Source organism: Spermophilus citellus (genome assembly GCF_964194105.1).
Source record: "Spermophilus citellus genome assembly, chromosome: 15".
Classification (NCBI taxonomy): Eukaryota; Metazoa; Chordata; class Mammalia; order Rodentia; family Sciuridae; genus Spermophilus; species Spermophilus citellus.
The window spans coordinates 84,127,948-84,148,586 of record NC_138195.1 but is presented as its reverse complement, the minus strand read 5'-3'; the positions used below and the strand labels follow the sequence as shown (position 1 = coordinate 84,148,586).

The 20,639-nt window shown below is 46.1% G+C and overlaps 1 protein-coding gene across 1 annotated transcript; it reads right to left on the bottom strand.

Moving 5' to 3' along the window:
* Positions 1-319: 319 nt before the first annotated feature.
* Positions 320-14,608, bottom strand: LOC308634168 (inactive pancreatic lipase-related protein 1; the record flags this gene model as incomplete). Its single annotated transcript, XM_081267794.1, has 12 exons — positions 320-401; positions 3,205-3,372; positions 4,030-4,138; positions 5,721-5,850; positions 6,724-6,842; positions 8,234-8,353; positions 8,453-8,572; positions 9,920-10,028; positions 11,317-11,451; positions 13,292-13,417; positions 13,880-14,034; positions 14,560-14,608. 12 exons carry the CDS (start codon positions 14,606-14,608, stop codon positions 320-322), a joined length of 1,422 nt encoding a protein of 473 aa, XP_081123920.1.
* Between the last annotated feature and the right edge of the window lie 6,031 nt (positions 14,609-20,639).

The window sequence follows — 20,639 nt, the reverse complement described above, 5'->3', positions numbered from 1 at the left end:
GTCTCTGGGCATATCCTTTGGCCTGTCTACAACCTACCTGTTGGCCTGGCCCAGCTGGGCTTGGACATGACACCCCATCACTGTCTGTGTGTGCTGCTAATCTCCATGCCCTCAGGGAAAGGAAGACAGTGAGCCTGGGGACCTAGAAGGTGGGGAAAATGGGGGTGTGGGATCCAAGTCAACGGCAAGAGACCCAGGTACGCAGAAGTGCTCATGAGATTTTTAAATGTTCAGATCCCAAAAGGTGACGGCTGACGTCTGAGACAGGCGCTGTGCACTGACAGAGGCAGCAGAGGGTTTTATTGGTGTTAACACGGGATTACAGTGTGTCTGGAGTTTCACAGGGCGTGAGAGTGAGCAGAACATCTTCTTTCACAGTTTCTTTGCTACAGAAGTTGTACCTGTGGAGAAAAATGAATGCTTGTTAAATGTTGGGGTGTCCTTGGGGAAGCCATGAGGACCTCAGTTGTTCATCAAAGGTTGCTGCTGGTTTACAGTTCAGATGCGAGGAGCCAGGCACGCGGGCTTCCAGTCTGAGAGGCCCACCAGGCCCAGGACCAGGCCTGCTGTCACCCTGGAATGTCCCTGAGGCTGGTCCTTCAGGTGTCAGGACTGTGGCTCCTGGAGGCGGTACCCCTCCCTTCTCTAAATCTCACAGGTCCGTCCTGGGCCTGGTTTCAAGGGGACACTTCACTCTAGGGACCCATCTGAAGGTGAGGGTGGATACCATACACTGCCATATTCTCATAGCTGTAACAACACTGAACAATCCCCGTGTGTGAGCTCCACCTTCACCACACGTTGAGGAGGTCTAAGCCTGAGTTCTGCTTTAGGGGAGAGGAAACTAAGGCACAGAGAGGTCTTAGTAAGAGGAAGAACCAAGAGACAAATATAGCCCACCTGATGCCACAGTCCTGACTTGCTACAGCAGGTCCCATGTCAAGCCTCCCTTGAACTTGGCCTGGCTTTCTCCTGTTTCCCACGCCCCTTCCACCTCCTATCGCAGATGCAGCTTGTTACTTGAAGCTGTCCTCCTTACAGAAGAGGCTCCCTCATGCAATTATTGAGAATCCCCTGACAATATCCCATGAAAATGAATGTGAAAGGCGTTCTGACGAACACCAACACAAGGCAGATATAAGTCACGTTATTCAAGGACTGAGGGCCTCCCTGTGGCCTCACCACCTCTGAGCTCTGAAGCTTTGTCCCACTTCCTCTCCTGTCCTCCTGACACTCTGCCATGTTCTCTTCTGGATTTGTTTTTCCTAGAAGCCTTAACCTGGCGTCCTGCACCTTGAGCCCTGTCATCAGGGCCTGGCCGCCTCCTGCCCAGCTGTGCACACCTGTTCCTGCTCCTGGAACTTCCTCTCCCTGCCCTTCCCCTCCCTCCCCCTACATCTCCCCAGCCTTGTTGGGCCCCTCCTCACATACACTTCCTCCTTGGGAGGCCACTTCCACATGGGCCCCTCATGGTGAGTCATGTAACTTTTCACGTGCGCCGTAAGTCTGGCTTTTCTCCACAGCTGAACTGTGAACTCCTTGAGAGCTTGCTTAGGTCTTCAGCCCCTCCTACTTGCTTGGTGTAGGATAGGTACCTAGTGGGGTTGTTCACAGAGGCCCATTGACATGGATAAGGGGGCTGGAGAAGCAAAGAAGGGGAGAACTACTTTTCTCTTTTGGTCTCCTGCCCCTGGAGGGAATTCTAGTCTTCAGGTTCCCGGGTAGCCCTGGAAACCCTTTCCAGGTGACTAAAGCATCTGAGGGGGAGCCAAATCTTGATTTTCTTTAACTTTGCAATTATTAGTGCTACTTAAGAAAACATTGCTGGCTATTTTCATAACGCCAAATAATCTGAATAACTTGACTAATTGAGATTCTTTTATTCCCTAAGGTAGTTGGTGAGGTTTGAAGCTGTTGCTGAACTTTCTATATTTTAAAAGCCTGGTATCTGACATCCGGCTTCTCCAAAGATTCTCTCTAGGTACACTGCAGAGGATGGGCTCAGCTATGGGAGGGCTCAGGGAGCAGCCCATGGGTGCAGGGCTTCAGGGGTGAACTCAGCTACATCTGTTTCATCTATAGATAGTTCATAAGCCTTGGTATTTCCTTATCAACCTGGAAGCTTCCGGGCCCTGGTCTCATATTTCTTACCTGGGGGAAATTTCCTGAAAGTACCTCTCATTTTCAATATTCCAATTATGCCACCTTCTTCTGATGCTTTTAGCCACACTGTCACAGGATGCAGGCCATGGGACACATCCAACATGACCCTGGAACTGACTTTAGAGCTGTGTCCTCCAGTGGGACTGACAGGGGAGCCCTGGGCTGGGTCTGCTACCTGAACTGGGGGCCCCCAAGAGCCAGGCCTGGCCACCTCCTTGCTGTGCTCCAGCTGAGAGGACTTCTGGTTCTGCTGGCTCTCCTGGGCCAGCCTCTCTGTCCTCCCACCTCGTGGAGACAGGAAGGACCTCAGAGGTCATCCATCTTGATGACACATGTGTCTACCCCAGGGCCAATCTGCCAATTCTCCCTTCCCACCTGGGGGAGTGACATTCCTAGGGCCCTGTCTTTGGTGGCCCCATCTAACTCCCCAGCTTCAAGATCACAATTGAGAACTCAGGTTCCCTTCCCACAAAGCCATACCAGGAATGTCCTGCTGGCCAGACTTGGGGTCAGCTTTTCTGTGTCCCTCTCAGAGGGACACCAACTGCTTTCTCTTTCTAGTCTAGGCCCTGTGCCCACCCAGGCACACAGCAAGGGGGCTCAGGTCAGATTCCACTCCTCAAGTCCTGCCATCTCAGTGCTCTCCTGTTGGAGCTCAAAACTTTCTATTATCTTTTCTTAAAACTGATTTCTTTTTCGTCTATCCTCTCCTCTTCAAAATGTAGCTGCTTGTCCGTTCACACTTAGGACCTTTTACCCCTTAGAAAAATTTCCTTGTTTAACTTTCTTATTTTTCCATGACGGCTGGATGCTGTCTGCCATATTGCCACAGGCAATCCCATGCCAAGAATCCCTGTGCTGTGCATCCAACAGAAATGCCTCCTGCTCTTGGCAGCTGTTGTTTGCTGGGGAGAAAGTGCTGCAGATGGGCAGATTTCCTTGGCCTTTCTGGCCAGACCACACCTGACTTTCTGGGGGTGAGTTTCCATCACAGACATGACCCTTGGCACACCCTGAGACACAGCCAGCAAAGGTACATACACTGTCTTCTCCTCTCCCTTTTGCACAGTGATCTTGGCTGCACCCACTCTGGGGAAGGTCGGGTTCACCACGTGGTTATTCCAAAGAAACTTGACTTTCTCAATCGTTCCGACATCGAGCTCTGCATCGAACTCCTTGGAGTGGGTAGAGCCTGGCATGATGATCCCCCTTGAGATGAGAAGTAGAAGCTATTCATGGAAGTGCACTGTAATGGCCAGGGACAGTCATGCTAAAGTCTTTTCTTTACCTCAGATTAATAACAGTCTTTGGGAATGAGACTGATCAAATTATGTTACCTGCGTGTACGAATATAGCATAATGCATCCCACAGTTATGTATAATCATAACGCACCAATAAAAATAAAAGTCTCCTTCCAAATTAGCTTACAAATAAAGGATGGAGAAATGCAAAACCTGACTATATGCCAGAAGCCCCAAACCACTACTTAAAGATTGTTTTTCATCTCAGGTTAATTTCTCTTCAAAAGTTTCCTATAGAAAATGATTTAATTTCTTCATATAATTTTTTTTCTAGAAGAATTATTTATATTGTAATAAATTAGCCACTTAATTTAACATTGTGTTATTATGCTAATCAGAGAACAGGATCTCTGGGGTAATTTAAATTTATTATTATTTTTTTTAAATTTGTCCCTATTGAGAGAGAACTAAATGCTGGGTTTAGAGAAAATAAAAATCATTAGCAGAAGACTGATATTAACTTCAGTACATAAAGTAAAACCCATCGATATAGAATGGGTGTTTGGGAGCAGGTGTGAAGGCCGTGTGTAGCACAGAATGAGATGAGGCATTAAGCATGATTACCTGAAGACGTCATACTGGCGAGTGTTTCCCTTATCTCCAAACAAAGCCACCTTGACCTCACCAGTGATTGTTCTTCCAGACAGTGTTACAGAAACCCCGTATCTCCAGCCTGCACAGAGCATGGGAGGGTTTGATTTTTTTCACCCAAAACAGGTGACCCAAATCCCAGATCCTGCCCTTTCATCCCACAGAGGCATGAAAGCATGAGCAATTCTACTTATTAGTGCACACTTCAAACTAGGCCTTAAAAGGAATATGCATTCCGTAGTGGCCCCCTCCAGACCTGCTACACCCAGGAAGGTGGTCACTAGACACAGGTAGCTGCTTCATGAAAACTAAAATTAAAATTAAATTAAAATTTTAGTTTTCAGGCTCACTGGCCTCCAGCACCGAGTAGGTGCACAGAGTACCATCCAAGGGCACATACACCTGCACACACACACACACACACACACACAGATTCATGTAAACTATACAGTTACACACACACACACAAACACACACTACAAATATAAACATACACACACTCCATACACACAGTGATACACTATAAACACATCCCGACACGAACACACATATGTATATAAATACACAGATATATACCTTTGTCTAACTCCTCTGCATCTTTTATGTCCTCAGAGACATTGCCCCTGTCCTCCCCTCTGGTTAGGGCTAGCTCCCCTGCCCATAAGGCTACAGCAGCAACCCTCCAAGCCCAACACCACTGTAGGTGCTCAGTTTTCATCTTCTCTGATGAATTATAAATTTCGTGAGTGGAGTGTCCTGCTCATCCCCACATCCCCAGGGGTCTAGCGGCCCATATCTGTGGTCCATAAATAACTGTTGGTTAAGGAATAAGAGCAAGGTTCTCGAATGCTTACTTTGTTGTTAAAATATGAGCAAGTATTTTGTGCATCACTACACTGGTAGAAGGCTTGATTAGTCAGTGTCTTCTTACAAAATGATGACCATGTGCGTCTTGATACTTGAAGTAGTTACACATCTACTCATTTGTCAAAATGCATAGAACCTTGCACTAAAAGGATGAATTTTGCCTTAATATTATAAATACTATATTTACATAAAACACAATCTGTTTTTTTTTTTTTGGCAACACCTTATGGAGCTGTCAAAGGGCAGGTTGTCAAAAAGTGGCACAAACGCACTTGACCTCTACCCTACATTCTAGTCCATTCAGCATGCTTTGGAAAGAAATCATCCTGGACCCCCAACCCCATTCCACTGGAGAAGCAGCCTCTGGGCATCAGGGCTGCATAGACAGATGGGGGAAGTCAGGGAGATTGCAGGTAGACTTCTTAAGGGGCACATTCAATCTGGCAAAGAGCTACTACCAAATGAGTTTGCTGTTTAGATGTGTTTGACATGATCTTAAAAGGGAAAAGGAGGGTACACTGTGGGTGGAGTGGTGAAAATTCAGGGAGTTGGTCGCAAAGCCAGGCCAACTGCCTTAATCCCATCAATCATACTGTTGGCCACCACCCATTTCATGCCATAGCTGAGGCTCATATGGGATAGTTTGAATGGATGCATCTTTTTGAAGATGTTTAAGATGAGCCACACATATTTTAGGAGGTCTCTGACCTCCCGAGGAGTCTTCCTCTCCCATATGACTCCATTTGTAACAGAAACGACACTTTCTTTACCTGGGCAAATAGTCAAGGGCAACTTACGTGCAAAATTCTTGGCATCGCCTGTGTTCAGAAAGAATTTCTGCTGCTCTGCACTCGCCTTGCCAGCAAATTTATCAGCATAGTGACCCATCTGCGGGCACCCTTGATCTGGGCAGGGGAAGCACTTGTTCTATTGTGAGGAGACAGAATTCATCTTCTTAGGACCAGACCAGCTGGGAGAGTGATGCTCAATTTCCCTACAGCCCCCGGGTCCTCATTTGTAACAGGAAGGTGGGATGGAAGAGATGAGCTCTGAACTGCCTCCATCTCTGACTGGATTCCCAGCCCTGAGGCCCAGCACATTAGATTGATTTGGGGAGCTTTAAAAAGCACAGAGGCCTTGGGCCCAGGCTTAATCAGCCACTTTCTGTAGAGGAGCAGGCTGGTGAATGATTAGAAGCCGGTTTCCAGGACAAAAAGTCCTGATTGTAGCATTTACCAGTTTTGATGGTGTAAAAACTCTGGTCCTGGTCAATTTCAGCCTGCAGCCATGATGACACGGAGCTGGGGGGGATGCCCACAGTGGCCCTGGGGAGCCAGAATAGGCAGGCTCCAGGGGGTGTGTTCTTCCGTCTCTCCCTGTGGCCTCCTGGCACATGGCCCCCAGCACTGCCTTCCCTTCCTGTGGGTGGGTGGATGGCTCCTCTCCCAAGGTCCTCTATGCTTTCTCTGCCCTCCCTAGAAATGTGGCCCCTCTTTCTTCTAATCTCTGTCGTCTCTCAAGTCAGAGCCAAAGTGGCCTCCTGCTGGAGCCTTTCTAGACTATGTGGACCAGGTCTGCTCTTCTCTGACCTCCCGAGGGGTCTTCGTCTCCCGTATGACTCATCTGCTCTAAGTCTTTGCCACTTCCTGCCTAGAGTCTTCTTCCCCCTCCTTCAGCCCACAGGATCATGAACTCGAGGGGAAATGCAAACATGCCACGAGAAGCACTGCAAACCCTCAACAAAGCAGGCCGCAGGCCCACCGTGGGCCAGTGCCCAGGTCACAGAGAACAGGAGCTTACAGACTCGAAGGCCTTGTAGGACATGCAAGGGTACGCAGTGAACCCATCAGGGCTGAGGATGCTGTCCAAGTAATACTTGTAGCTTCTTAGGTGATTGCAAGCCACAAAGTCCCGGGTTCCTGGGGAGGAAAAGGAGTGAGTCTGTACAGGTGGATGGGGGCGGGCTGTGACAGATTCTACGGTGCTCTTGACAAGTGGAATGGTTCCATAGTAGGGCCACAGTTTCAGAACTTCAGTTCCAATCCAGTCACACAATGGCAGTGGACATGTAGAGGGACGTGGGTGACTGGGCAATGCTCTGATCACTTTAAAGGCACTGCCCGTGGAACCCCACCTTTCCTAGGAACGGCACCAATTGTCCCTGTTACAGAAATAGCTACAGGTGACAGCCTCTGATTCACAAGCTGCCAGGGTAAGTGAGAGAACTGTGATGAAACCCAAGCCCATCGGGTGCTTGAGCCATCCCTCTAACCTCTGTGCCATTCTGGGTCCCAGGATCAGGTTGGAAGTCTGCCAAGACACACCCAGATGTGATGTGACTTCCCAGAAGTGACAAAACCAGCACTTACACGAATAAAAGGGATGGTTGGGTGGCTTTGGGTGGCTTTATCTACGAGTAAGTACACACCATCTTACTCCCTGTGACTCATGCCAAGGGACACATGTCACAGCACACTTTCAAGACCTGGCCTGGACTTGCTTGGCTATTACTGATAAAGAGTCTGGGCCACTCTTTTCCATGGAAACCCTCATGTGTCCTATCTTAATATACGCTTTGAAGTCATCCAAACCATTTTGAGCAAATTCAATAAAAATCTATACTCAATAGATTTGGTCAGACCATTAAAAGTTTTAACCGGTATAGTGACACTGGATGATGAGTTTGGATGAAAAGTGCACCTGGCCATTGTCCTTTGAACTCATTAGATAGAGGGTCAGAGCAGTATCTGAAAGATGCCCTTCATGCCAGGTGCTTAGTTAATGAGGAGAGATGGGTCTCCTCCAGCCTCCTTGCTGTGACTGCTTCAGTGACCTTCATGGTGCTAATGGCTTCGTCATGGAAGCCACTGGGAAGATTCTCCCATGGCTACTATATTGAGGTGAGATAAGTTTGAACCATATCACTAACTCCCAAGACAGAGCATGCAGGAAAATTCTCTTAGGTGTACAAAGGATGTTTACTGATGTAACATTTCCTTTTCATGCTCGGCAGCTCCCAGCAGATTCTTGGAGCTACAACTTTAACCAACAGTTTTGTAGTTCTTTGTTGCTTGTGCATTCAAGGACATCTATGACAACATTTTAAGGAAATAGAAAACAGTAGAGCTGAACTCTAACAAAGATATGCTCTATTCTTCAGAAATCAGGTCCAGAAGCAGGGGTTGTATATTCTTAAAGGAAGACGTGTTTTCATTGCTTATATTTTCAATGGCAGGTGCTGCTCACCCCAGGGAAGGAAGGGATGTCCTCCCTGACACTACCCCTACCTATGTCCCCTCCATGATGTTACCTGACCAGATGCCATCGAGGTCCACGATCTGTGACAAGGCATTCTTCTTGCACCCCGGCATGTTCTCTCCTCCATTGGGGAAGAAGTCAAGGTGACCCACCATTTGGTTTGTTCCAAAACCTGTGATGTTTGGAACAGCAACACCTCTTTGGTAAAGCGGGGCTTTTGTGGTTCAGACACAGTTGCACAGGATTGCAGCAGGAGCACTGCGGGACTCACCCAGGAATGGGATCAAGGGTGCTGCGTCTGTGTGAATCACATCCACAAAGACAGCATCCGAAGGGTCAAGTCGAACCTCCTCAGGAGTGCCCTCGAAACTTGCTTCCACAGGATCCAATCCTGAAAGAGATGGCAGCAGTGTAGAACAACAGTCCTGATTGTTGGCACCAGAAGGACAGAAGTATCCAGTTGCCTAGGCTATATGCTGCCCAACTCAAAGGGTGGCACAGTCTGAGGTGGTGCAGTGTTGTGGCTCTGAGTTCTGTATATGGAGACATAAAGTTCCAATGTCGCTCATTATAAGAGAATTCTGGTGGCTAGTACAGAGGCGTGCAGATGAGTAAAGAAATTTAGATTTTGTTTGAACAAGGATTCTAGAGCTAGGTTGCCGGGCTCCAAATTCCTATTTTGGGGGCAAGTTATATGACCATGAGCAGAATACCCAACCTTTTGTTGTGTAAGTTTGTCCATTTGATACAATGAAGGTAACACAGCATCTATTTGATATAGTTGTTATAGATTAAGTAAATTAATACATAGCATTTAGCACTGTGCCTGTTTGTAGTCATGGGTGTTTAATATTAGTTAATATTAATTTAATATTTATTTAGTATTGATTTAATTTAATAATTTAATATTAGTTAATATTAATATTTATTAATGCTAGCTGATATTAACATTAGTTATTATTATTTCCTTTTGACTGTATTTCCTTCTTGACAGGGATCCTGGATTTCTTAGTAGTTTTTTGAAATTTTGGTCAGAGCAGCTGAAAAGGTATATACATGAACATGGCCATCTACTCATAGAAAAGGGGATGTTTCTTATAAAGATAGGGCTTCCTGGGCCCATTGCTTTAGTTTTGAGAATTAAATAAGAAATGTCAAGCACAGTGTGCAGGATTGGGGAGAATCAGGCACTGAATTTGTGCTTTCCAAAATCACTATAATAGCACTAATATTATTATATTGTAGGAACATATTTTGTTGTGGCTATAATTCAAGGATTTTCCTAGGGTTTAAAGGATGCTTTGACAATGATGGTGACCGAGGATTTTTTATCAGCAGAGAAAGTGGAAAACAATTTTCAGGTTCTACTCTGTCCTAGACTTCCAAGAAGAGGGGAAAGGGGTGATAATGTGTTCCCTTTAAAATCATATTTTGCAAATACTCATACTAGCCTTATTATGTATTTTCCTGGGTGTCCAGTGCTGAACTTGGACGTACAGAGGAGGGGCCAGGATGGAGGTAGAAGAAGCAAAGGGGAACAGGACCACTACCATCCTTGCCACCAAGATGGCCCGTGAGCTTCTTGGGGACTTCCTAAAATGATCTGTGCAGGCTCCACCCAGCCCCGCCATGCTGTAGGGGACACCCTCCTTGTGGGTGGCTCTAAGATGGGTTGCAGATTGTGACCACATTCTGGGGCTACCAAGGACAAACCCTGGGGCCTCAATAGGGACCTTACCAGTAATCCTGCCCAGGCCTGGGGTCCTGCTCCCAGCTTCTCCCGCCACGTGAGCTCCCAGGCTGTGGCCGATGAGGTGGACTTGAGAAGGTGAGTAGCTGTAGTTCGTCTGGAGGGGGGGGGTTATTTTCAGGGTGTTTTTGTGCTCTGGTTTTGCTAACATGCCCATCTGATGGTGATACTACTCTGCTGGAATCCTGCCATGCCTCCCCCTGCCCTTGGGATTGAGCCCCATCTTATCATGAAGAGCCTCTGAGCTTTCCTGACTCATCAGCTACTTTTCTAGCCTCTTCTCTAACCAAACCCTTTGATGAGTTTTCAGGCCCTCAAGTACATCCCACCCCCCACCTCTGGGCCTGGTTAGTCCCATTTTTTCCCACCCCCCTGCTCAGCTGCTCCAGCTAATATCAAATAGCCTTCAGCTCCCCACTTAGGAGTCTCAACACCCCCACACCACTCTGGCTTCCCTGTCTCATGGACTCCCAGAAGGCCCACGCTGTCCCCATCTCCAATAGCTCACACTACTGTCACTGCAAATCCTCCCTGCAAGCTCCTTGAGGGCCTGGGACCTCATCTGTCTTGATTACCTCCTTTCACGCTCCTGACACCATCCTCCAAAAATCATGAGTGCAACAAACAAAGCCAATAAATCTCTAAGGTGTTTGCACAGGCTGGCCTCGAGGATATTCACCCGATGCCTCTCACTGATTGGTCTGCAATGCCTCTTGTACAAACACCACGGTTTTTGATTTCTGCAGGGGTGCAGAAATAGCTAGAACCAACTGGTTCTTGTGTAGACTTGTTAGCTATAAGACAGAAATGACGGGAATCTTGGCCTTGTGTAGAAAATATCATGAAGAATTACTGAATTAATTTAAAGAATGAAAGGCGTAAAAAATTAGCTACAATGAAAGACCAGGGTAGGAAGAAACAACTGGAATGATTATGGCAGAAGAAATTTCCCAGAATCAATAAGATCCACATTCGCAGGCCGACATGTTTGGAGCTTGCCAACTGCACACTTGGCGTTTGGCTCTGTTTGGTTTTCCCTGGTCACGCTATGTTTTCCCCCAAATAGAGCCTAACTGTGTCAAGGGTGGCCCCTGGTGCTGGTAGTCTGAACCCCAATGGAAACTCTTCTATTTATCTGCTCTATAATTTTTGGGGGGCAAACTAGCTAACCTTTCTAGGCCTCAGTTTCCTTACCTGCAAACTGAAGATGATAATCAAAGCCCCCCACCTACTAAGTGTTAGCTGTTATTTTTTCTTTCCCTGGTGTGTCAATAGTCAGAGTTCCAAAAACAAGACCCTGAGACAAACACCACTTCTTTGTAGCTCCCAGCTGCTCCTTGGCTCAACAGAGACCAGCAGCCCTGCTTTCCCTGCTGCTGACTCACCGAGAGGATGCTGAGCATCTGGGCCACCTGGGCGCCCACCACACGTGCGTTGTTGGCAGCCTGTGTGTAGGTGGTTTGGGAGCCCTTCTTCCAGTCCACACAGATGCAGTTCACCTCCTCCACCTTGAACATGTTCTGGTGTTGGGGAGAGGCCAGGTGTTATCACGGGGACCCAGGAAATCCCTTCCACTGAGGCTCAGAAAGGGCCACTCTCTCTTCTCCTACATGGGGCACTGCCATGAACTAGACTTTGTCAGAGATCCTACAGTCCAGCAGGGGCTGACCCCAGGGTGTACCTTAGGAGAAGGGCAAGTGGTTCCCTCTCTAGCTTGCAGGTTAATTAAAAGTTGGGCACTTTCTTGTTTCTTCAATCAAATTCAGGCAACATCTATCAGGTGGGATAAAACAATTGCATCCTTCAAAGAGTTCTGTTTTTTGAGGGATTGGGGTTATTGGAGATGTAACCCAGGGGCACTCAACACTTGAGCCACATCTCCAGCCCTTTTTATTTTTTTTATTTTTGAGACTGGGTCTCCCTAAGTTGCTTAGGGCTTCACTGAGTTGCTAAAGTTGGTCTCAAACTTCCAATCCTCCTGCCTCAGCCTCCAAAATCACTGAGATTATAGGTGTGCACCACTGCACCGGCCGAAGTGTCCTGTTTTTAAAAAAAGAAAGTCTCAAGGACAGTCTCCAGTGGCTGGTGTCTAAATGACCTTATGGATTTGAGGGGTCCTCTCGCCTCTTGGTGACACCTCAGCCTACTGGACATCTCTTGAACGTTAAAGTGGGAGGGAGGCTTCCCTCTTTACAGTCAAGATGGTACAGAATTTCCTGGGGGAAAATACTTCAGACTTTAAAATAAAAAAATAAAGAAATTTGCTGGTTAAAAGAGATCAAAAAATTCTGAAAGAAAAGCTCCCTGAATGTCAAAGGAACTGATATATCCTCAAGAGTTCTGCCAGGCAGTCACATGATCAACTTAGAAATATAAATTTAAAATTCACATGGAACTGTTTCACACATATGTTACAAACATGTGTGATCACATATGCAGAGACATGCCGAGATTTCTTTTCCTTTTTCCTTTTTCTCGGGACTTTTACTTGTAAAGTGACCCTGAGGAATCTTTTAAAAACCTGGAAAATTGGGGGTATAAATCACGTTGAGAAGATGCTGATTAATGACAGGAAAGTTGCCAAGAGTTAAAAGCTCGGTAAACCAAGGCCAAATGCACAGTGAGTAATTTGGGGGTTTGTGATTTTCCTGTTGACACTATCAGTTGATGTTGTTATTAATGTACGTGTGGAAGGCAGACTCCTGAGATAAATTCTTAGGTGACAGAAAACTAGATTGAATCTCAAAGTACACGTGAAAAGAAATAAGGGTGATATATATATATATATTGTGTGTGTGCGCGCCTATGTCCAGGTGTGCACAGATGTCCAGGTGTGCGTTTGTGTCTGTGCATGTGCACGTGTGTGTGGAACCTGTCTGATTCTCCTGGTGCTGTCCTTCTGACCAGCAGATGTTATCTCACATGTAATTGTGGCTGTCTCTGTTCTGCCTTTTTGGTAGATCTTAGGTCTCCGTATCTCAAGTAGATAGTTCCAGCAACACATCTCTGACTCCAGGAGATGTGGGCAAGATTTGAAAGGAAAGAACCTAATCCCCTCACTTGCAGAATACATAAATACACTCACTAAACATGAAAACAGAAAACACTGAGCCTTGCTTAACCAGAAACGAGAGAGTGGGTCTATTTGTTCACATGGCAAATGCTACTGCTTCCAGCTGCAGAAATAGTCTGGAAACACTGGAATTTGAAGTTTGTGAAGAGAAGCATTTTGAGTGCACAAAGAGAACAGATACCTGTGGGCTTCCTGTTATCAGAATCATCTATTGCGATTGGGTAAAATGAGTCAGAGAGTCGGTGAGTGGAAAGCGGCAGCCGGCGGGGGCCAGAGCCAGCTCCTACCTTGCACATGTCTCCCACCCAGCTCTCATCGCCCTTGTCTATGAAGCCATGGATGATGAACCGGGTCTTCCTGTCCGTTTGAAAATTAGATGCCTCGATGGTCGATGGATCAGAGAGCTGCAGCATCTGTGACAGATGCAGAGTGCTTCATGGCTCTGTGATCCGGCCCTCAGCCCATCCCCCACCTCCCCACCTCCCCAAGTTTTGATGCCCCTGCCTTTCACAGCTAGAACAGAGCTACCTCTTCCATGAACCTCTTTCCCCCAAGTCCTTCTCCCTGGCCTCCATGGGATCTGGGTTGTGGCTGCAGGCTTACTTTCCCATGGGTCAGGCTGGATGACAGTAAGCCCTTTGCTTAGCCCGGAACCACATAATTAGCTAGAGAATCTGCACGTATGAACCAGTCTCTCACTCAAGCCACCATCTACTGTTGGCTTGCTCTGAGTCACCAGGTCCAGGAGGGAGAAACTTGAGGGCTGGGAGGGGGTAGGGTGGAGGGAACAGACCCAGAGATAAGGAACTCCTGATCTATGGGGTGGGACAGCCCCTCACTCAGTCCTAGGGATGCCAAGTGGACCAAGGTCTCACCTGAAAGTTGTCTGGGTTCTCATTGGTGTAGAGCAGGAAATGGGTGTTGATCTTCTCAGGGCTCCAGGGGAGAATTTTCAGGGGTCTGATTGCAGTTCCAGCCCAAGGCTCAGAATCAGAAAAGCACCCAATGTCCTTATAGCAAACTTCTTTTCCTAAAGAGAAAAGGCCAGGGTCCAGGTGTCCCTCTTCTGCTCAGGGAAGACTGCAGACAATAATGCACCACCTCTACCTCTCTTCTTGCCCCTCGTGCTCACCAACTGGCCTGGCCCAGTCCCCATGAATTCTACAGGGACACCAATGGAGCCTTCATTTACAATTGCCATCTCAAACTTGGGATTTCTAAGTCTCCTCCCAAACTCTTCTGATATATTATTCAACTAATGTGATAATAGGCACTAATAAGTCAGTAGGTTAACCCAGGCAGGTGTTTAATGCTTTTCCTAGAAAATTCCGGCCACAGTACCTTGGGCATGAAGGCAGGGCAGAGGGCATGCTCTGAAGCAGATCCCCCCCACACTGCCCAGTCCACCCTACTGGGCAGTGTCGCCCCACTTGCCTCTTCCTGGAACCTGCAGCAACCTACAGTCTCTGAATCCCACCAGGGCTAGAGCTTCCTTGGCCAGTGCTGAGAGCTCAGGCTTGTGCTCCTCCCTCAGGGGAGGGGAGGTATTTCTTACCTCTGGCTGCTCCCAGCAGGAAAAGTGTGACTGTCCAGAAGATCATCATCTGCAATAAATTCAACCACACTCAGGATCAGGGCAGTGAACAAAGACTCTCCACTCCTCAGCTGATGAGGGACCCCAATGCAGAGGTGGCTTACCTTGTCTGAGAATCCAGGCACTCCCTTCCCCTGGGTTCCCTGGGATGTCTTTTATACTCCAGCCTTATCATTTGGACAAGAAACAGGAGTGATGATAGCACATGCCGTGTGTACTTAATATTTATATCTGTTCAAATACACAAAACGAGATTAGTAATGGCGGCCAGTCTTCCCACAAGTCTGAGAAGATGGAAGAATACTTGATGAAAGGGGGAGGAAAGTTACCAACTTTGTGCCTCTGCAGCTCTGCAAGGACCTGTGCATCCCGAATTTCCTGTTTTTCTATTTTCTATTTCATCACCAAGTCGTTTACAAGCAGCAAACCCTAAAAACCCAGGGTGGTCGGTCTCCACCAGAATGGAAGGAAATGCCCCCACATAGCTGAAAGCAAAGTGTCTAAGAAAATCCCCCCCCCCGCCCCACCTGCCTTCTTTCTCTCTCTCTCTCTCTGGCAGACTGGCAACACCTGGGCACATACTCTGGAGACAGATTTGTCAGCCCTCACAATGGCCCCACCGTCTCCCCACTACTACTGATTAACTATCACTAGGCAAGGAAACAATCTGAATCATAATGGTTAAAAACCACAGCAATCATGGTACTGTCTCATTATAATTTGAATAGTTGGGTTCAGGAGCCCCCCAAAGCCAACACCAGCAGTCCAATGTCACATCTGTTGCATTTTCCCAGGTCCTATAGACTGAACACCTGAAGGAAAGTCGCAGCCCCTGTGAGGCCATCATGCTTCACCCACAGATAGATCTGCCCATCTGTGTGCAGCCTGGCCAGTTCACACACAAGAAAGATAAGCCTCCACAGGGCAAACACTGTGGGTACCCTCCTCACCCCCAAGTTAAATATGCCTCAATGTCAAATGTCGCACTTCTGAATAACTTGAACACTGGGGGCGGGGGGCAGGCCTAAGGGCCTTTCTGTTAAGAAAATGAAAAGAACTTTCCCCAGAGTAATGAAGAGCAGAGCAGCCACAGTCCCTAAGGCTCACCAAATACAGCCAGAGTTCCATACCCTTTAGTTGCATTACCTAATTTAAGTGCAAGAGCAGCCACACCAGGTGAGTACTGGTCTCCCTTTACAGATGTGGAAATGGAGACCCCCAAAAAGAGAGAAATAAATTGCCTACAAAGTCATACAGGCAATGGGCGAAGAGGTGGGATTTGGATCCAGGCTGCACAGAGTGAAATAAAGAGTTCTTGAGTATTGAACAACTTGTTATGCTGAGCAAGTCATCAACAAGATCTGTTGAGCCTCAATCACATAGAGGAAGGGAGGTGCTTATGGAGAATAAGTCACAGTAGAAAATAGACTTCCCAGAAGGCTCACTCATACGTTGCTGGTGGGGCTGCAAATTGGTGCAGCCAATATGGAAAGCAGTATGGATATTTCTTGGAAAATTGGGAACGGAACTACCATTTGACCCAGCTATCTCATTCCTTGGTCTATTCCCAAAGGACTTAAAAACAGCATACTACAGGGACACAGCCACATGAATGTTTATAACAGCTCAATTCACAATAGCTAAACTGTGTAACCAACATAGATGCCCTTCAATAGATGAATGGATTAAAAAATGTGGCATATATACACAATGGAATATTACTCAGCCATAAAAGAGAATAAAATCATGGCATTTGCAGGTAAATGCATGGAGTTAGAGAAGATAATGCTAAGTGAAGTTAGCCAATCCCAAAAAACCAAATGCCAGATGTTTTCTCTGATATAAGGAGGCTGATTCATAGTGGGGTAGGGAAGGTGAGCATGGGAGGAATTGATGAACTCTAGATAGAGCAGAGGGGTGGGAAGGGGAAGGAGGAGCTTGGTGTTAGAAATGATGGTGGAATGTGATGATCATTATTATCCAAAGTACAAGTATGAAAACACAAATTGGTGTGAATACACTTTGTATACAACCAGAGATATGACAAATTATGCTTTGTATGTGTAATAAAAATTGTAATGCTGAAAAACATTATACCAACCATGAAAAAAAAAAGAATATAGACTTCTCCTAAACTCAGCCAGGACTGCGCCATCTGGTTGACCAGTCTAGTGATGTGTTGAAGCTTTGGAAGTCAGCTCCTGTAGTCTGGGAATGTGCTAGAGAATTGTAGATTGTGGTGAAGTCAAAGGCATTTAGGTTTTCCTTTGGCATAGCCTGCTTGACACTAGAAGAGACTTGTGGGAGCGTAGTGGTGGATCAACAAGGAGGTTGGTTGGCTGGAGATGTCTGAGGTCCATCTGGTTCTTGGATATCTTTTCTACTGTTTTTCTTTTCACTCTTTATAAGTGGCCATGCTGACGTCCAACCAAGGGACCAAGTCCTTCCCACCTTGGGGCTTCTGCATTTACAGCCTAAAACTCTGAACTCTAGACCTTCACTGGGTTGGCTCTTTTCTGTCATTCAAAAATTAATTTACAAGTCATCTCATCAACGAGGTCTTTACTTTTCATTGCTAAGGCCCTTCCACTGTAGCCACTGGCTGGTCCCAGTCCCCTGTCCACAGTACCTTGTTTCCTTCAGATCAATTGACCCAAATTTTCATGATCTTCCTTATTTATCAGCCTAGTTATTAGCAGTTGTGTTTTTCCCATTTAGAATGTACTGCCAAGAGGACAGAGACTTCACCTGTTTGGGCCACTGCTCTACTCCCAACTTTTAGAACCCAACATTAAAATGGTTGTGAATTAATGAAAAGGGTAATTTACAAATGAGCACTCTTTGTCCTCAGAGTAGATTTGAGGGCTGGGAAATGTGAGGAGGCACCGTTCCCCCTGCTGTATTTTTATTGGTGCTTTATAATAGTAGGACTCATTGTTACTTATTTACTCTCTCCTTTCTCTCCTCCTTTTCGGTCTCTTTCCTCTATTGGCTTCCCATCAATTTTTATGAGATCCACCCCCTAACCTTTCCTTTCCCCTTTCCTCCCTAGTTCCCACATATGAGAGAAAACATACAACTTGGAACATGGAACCAACTATATTTTGGTTTTGCTTTGAATTTTTTATTTTTATTTTTAACTTTAAAAATTTTTACTTTCTATATTTTTTCTCTCACTTATCTGTTTCCCTTTTTCTCTTTTCTTCTGTTAATGGCCAATCCCTTTTATTCTCTCTTTCACTCCTCCTTTAATTTTTTACTGCTATTTTTTCTCCCCTTCCTCCATAATCTTCACACTCTACAACACTTCTGTTCTCTCCCTGCTCACCATTCAAAACTACAAACCCTTTTGCAAACTTACTATTATGACTGTGGGTGATAACTGATCACATCATTTCTGTTTATTGTGACAACTAATACTGTAGATGTCATAGCAGGAACTATTTGGTTTAATGCTGTATATTGTTTGCATTGGTTGTTGTTATTCTTTTTTTATAATTCTTTTCTTTTTCTTTTTCTTTTTTTAATTGGTTGTTCACAACATTACAAAGCTCTTGACATATCATATTTCATACATTAGATTGAACTGGGTTATGAACTCCCAATTTTACCCCAAATGCAGATTGCAGAATCACGTCGGTTACACATCCACAATTTTACATAATGCCCTATTAGTGACAGTTGTATTCTGCTACCTTTCCTATCCCCTACTATCCCCCCTCCCCTCCCCTCCCATCTTCTCTCTCTACCCCATCTACTGTAATTCATTTCTCTCCTTGTTTATTTTCCCATTCCCCTCACAACCTCTTATATGTAATTTTGTATAGCAATGAGGGTCTCCCTTCATTTCCATGAAATTTCCCTTTTCTCTCCCTTTCCCTCCCATCTCATGTCTCTGTTTAATATTAATCTTTTCTTCCTGCTCTTCCTCCCTGCTCTGTTCATAGTTGCTCTCATTATATCAAAGAAGACATTTGGTATTTGTTTTTTAGGGATTGGCTAGCTTCACTAAGCATAATCTGCTCTAGTGCCATCCATTTCCCTGCAAATTCTATGATTTTGTCATTTTTTATTGCTGCATAGTACTCCATTATGTATAGATGCCACATTTTTTTATCCATTCATCTATTGAAGGGCATCTGGGTTGGTTCCACAGTCTAGCTATTGTGAATTGTGCTGCTATGAACATCGATGTGGCAGTATCCCTGTAGCATGCTCTTTTAAGGTCTTCAGGGAATAGTCTGAGAAGGGCAATAGCAGGGTCAAATGGTGGTTCCATTCCCAGCTTTCCCAGGAATCTCCAAACTGCTTTCCAAATTGGCCTCACCAATTTGCAGTCCCACCAGCAATGTACAAGTGTACCCTTTTCTCCACATCCTCGCCAGCACTTGTTGTTGTTTGACTTCATAATGGCTGCCAATCTTACTGGAGTGAGATGGTATCTTAGGGTGGTTTTGATTTGCATTTCTCTGACTGCTAGAGATGGTGAGCATTTTTTCATGTACTTGTTGATTGATTGTATATCCTCCTCTGAGAAGTGTCTGTTCAGGTCCTTTGCCCATTTGTTGATTGGGTTATTTGTTATCTTATTGTCTAATTTTTTGAGTTCTTTGTATACTCTGGATATTAGGGCTCTATCTGAAGTGTGAGGAGTAAAAATTTGTTCCCAGGATGTAGGCTCCCTATTTACCTCTCTTATTGTTTCTCTTGCTGAGAAAAAACTTTTCAGTTTAAGTAAGTCCCATTTGTTGATTCTTGTTATTAACTCTTGTGCTATGGGTGTCCTATTAAGGAATTTGGAGCCCAACCCCACAATACATAGATCTGAGCCAACTTTTTCTTCTATCAGACGCAGAGTCTCTGATTTGATATCAAGCTCCTTGATCCATTTTGAGTTAACTTTTGTGCATGGCGAGAGAAAGGGATTCAGTTTCATTTTGTTGCATATGGATTTCCAGTTTTCCCAACACCATTTGTTGAAGATGCTATCCTTCCTCCATTGCTCCCAGGAGCCCTGTTTTCATGAACGACTGGGCACACTCTCCCAGTTTGCTATTCCCTCAGACCCTAAGTTTGTAGAGCTTGGGGCTGAGAATCCTCAGCGAATTTTACTTGCCCTCAGGTAGCCACGCCCCCGGTAGCTGGTGCAAGAGACCTCAGCTGTCAGCACTGGTGGGAGCGGTAGCCAGGAGTTTCGCGCTGCGGGTCCCCCGCCACGTCTGATTCCCTGGGTCTGGCTATCGTGCTCACAGGAGAGCTGGGAGGGGCCCTTACGGGAGAGCTGGGAGGGGCCCTTAAGGTTTCCCCGTTGTGTGGAGAGGGAAGGCTAGGGAATTACACACCTGTAGCCGCAGGTTTCAATGAAGTTATCTCCTCCACCGCAGTCTGATGACGTCAGTTCTCTGCCATGGTGGTATCTCTTGCAAATGGCAACAGTTCGTTTCCCTTTGCCGGGCGACCAATGCAACGGGTGGGTCCTTACTGTCTCTCCCAAGCCCCGTTTCAAACCTGTGGCCACTACCTATGAAGGCTCGGTTGGCATTTACCTCCGTAGGATGAGAAGGGCTGACCAGTTGTTTCAGCCGGATGGATTAGTGCTGAGTCACAGCTGTTTGTCTGCGGGAAGCAGGTGAACGGGAGCTTGAATTCAGCCGATCTGGGCTCAGTGTGTGTTCTGAGAGGCCCAGACTGTTCGCCCCAGATCCACGTCAGCTCAGCATTGCCTAGTGATCCTTTTTCTTTGGGGTTGCTTGAGGGCTCCTCTGACCTTAAGGGGTCCGCAGGAAGAGAGAGAGCGGTTGTTGTTATTCTTTGTCTCCTCGTAAATGGTGAGGTTCTGGAAACCTTAAGGGACACTATACTTACACAGGGTAGAAACTCTACTGCCTCAGATCCACACAAACAACATGAAAAAGCAAGGGAACAAATCACTCACCCAGAACTAAGATACTTCAATAACAGTATCCTCCAACACCACAGTGAAAGAAATATTTGAGAAGGAGTTTGCAATGTTCATAGTTAAACTGATCTGTGAGGTAAAG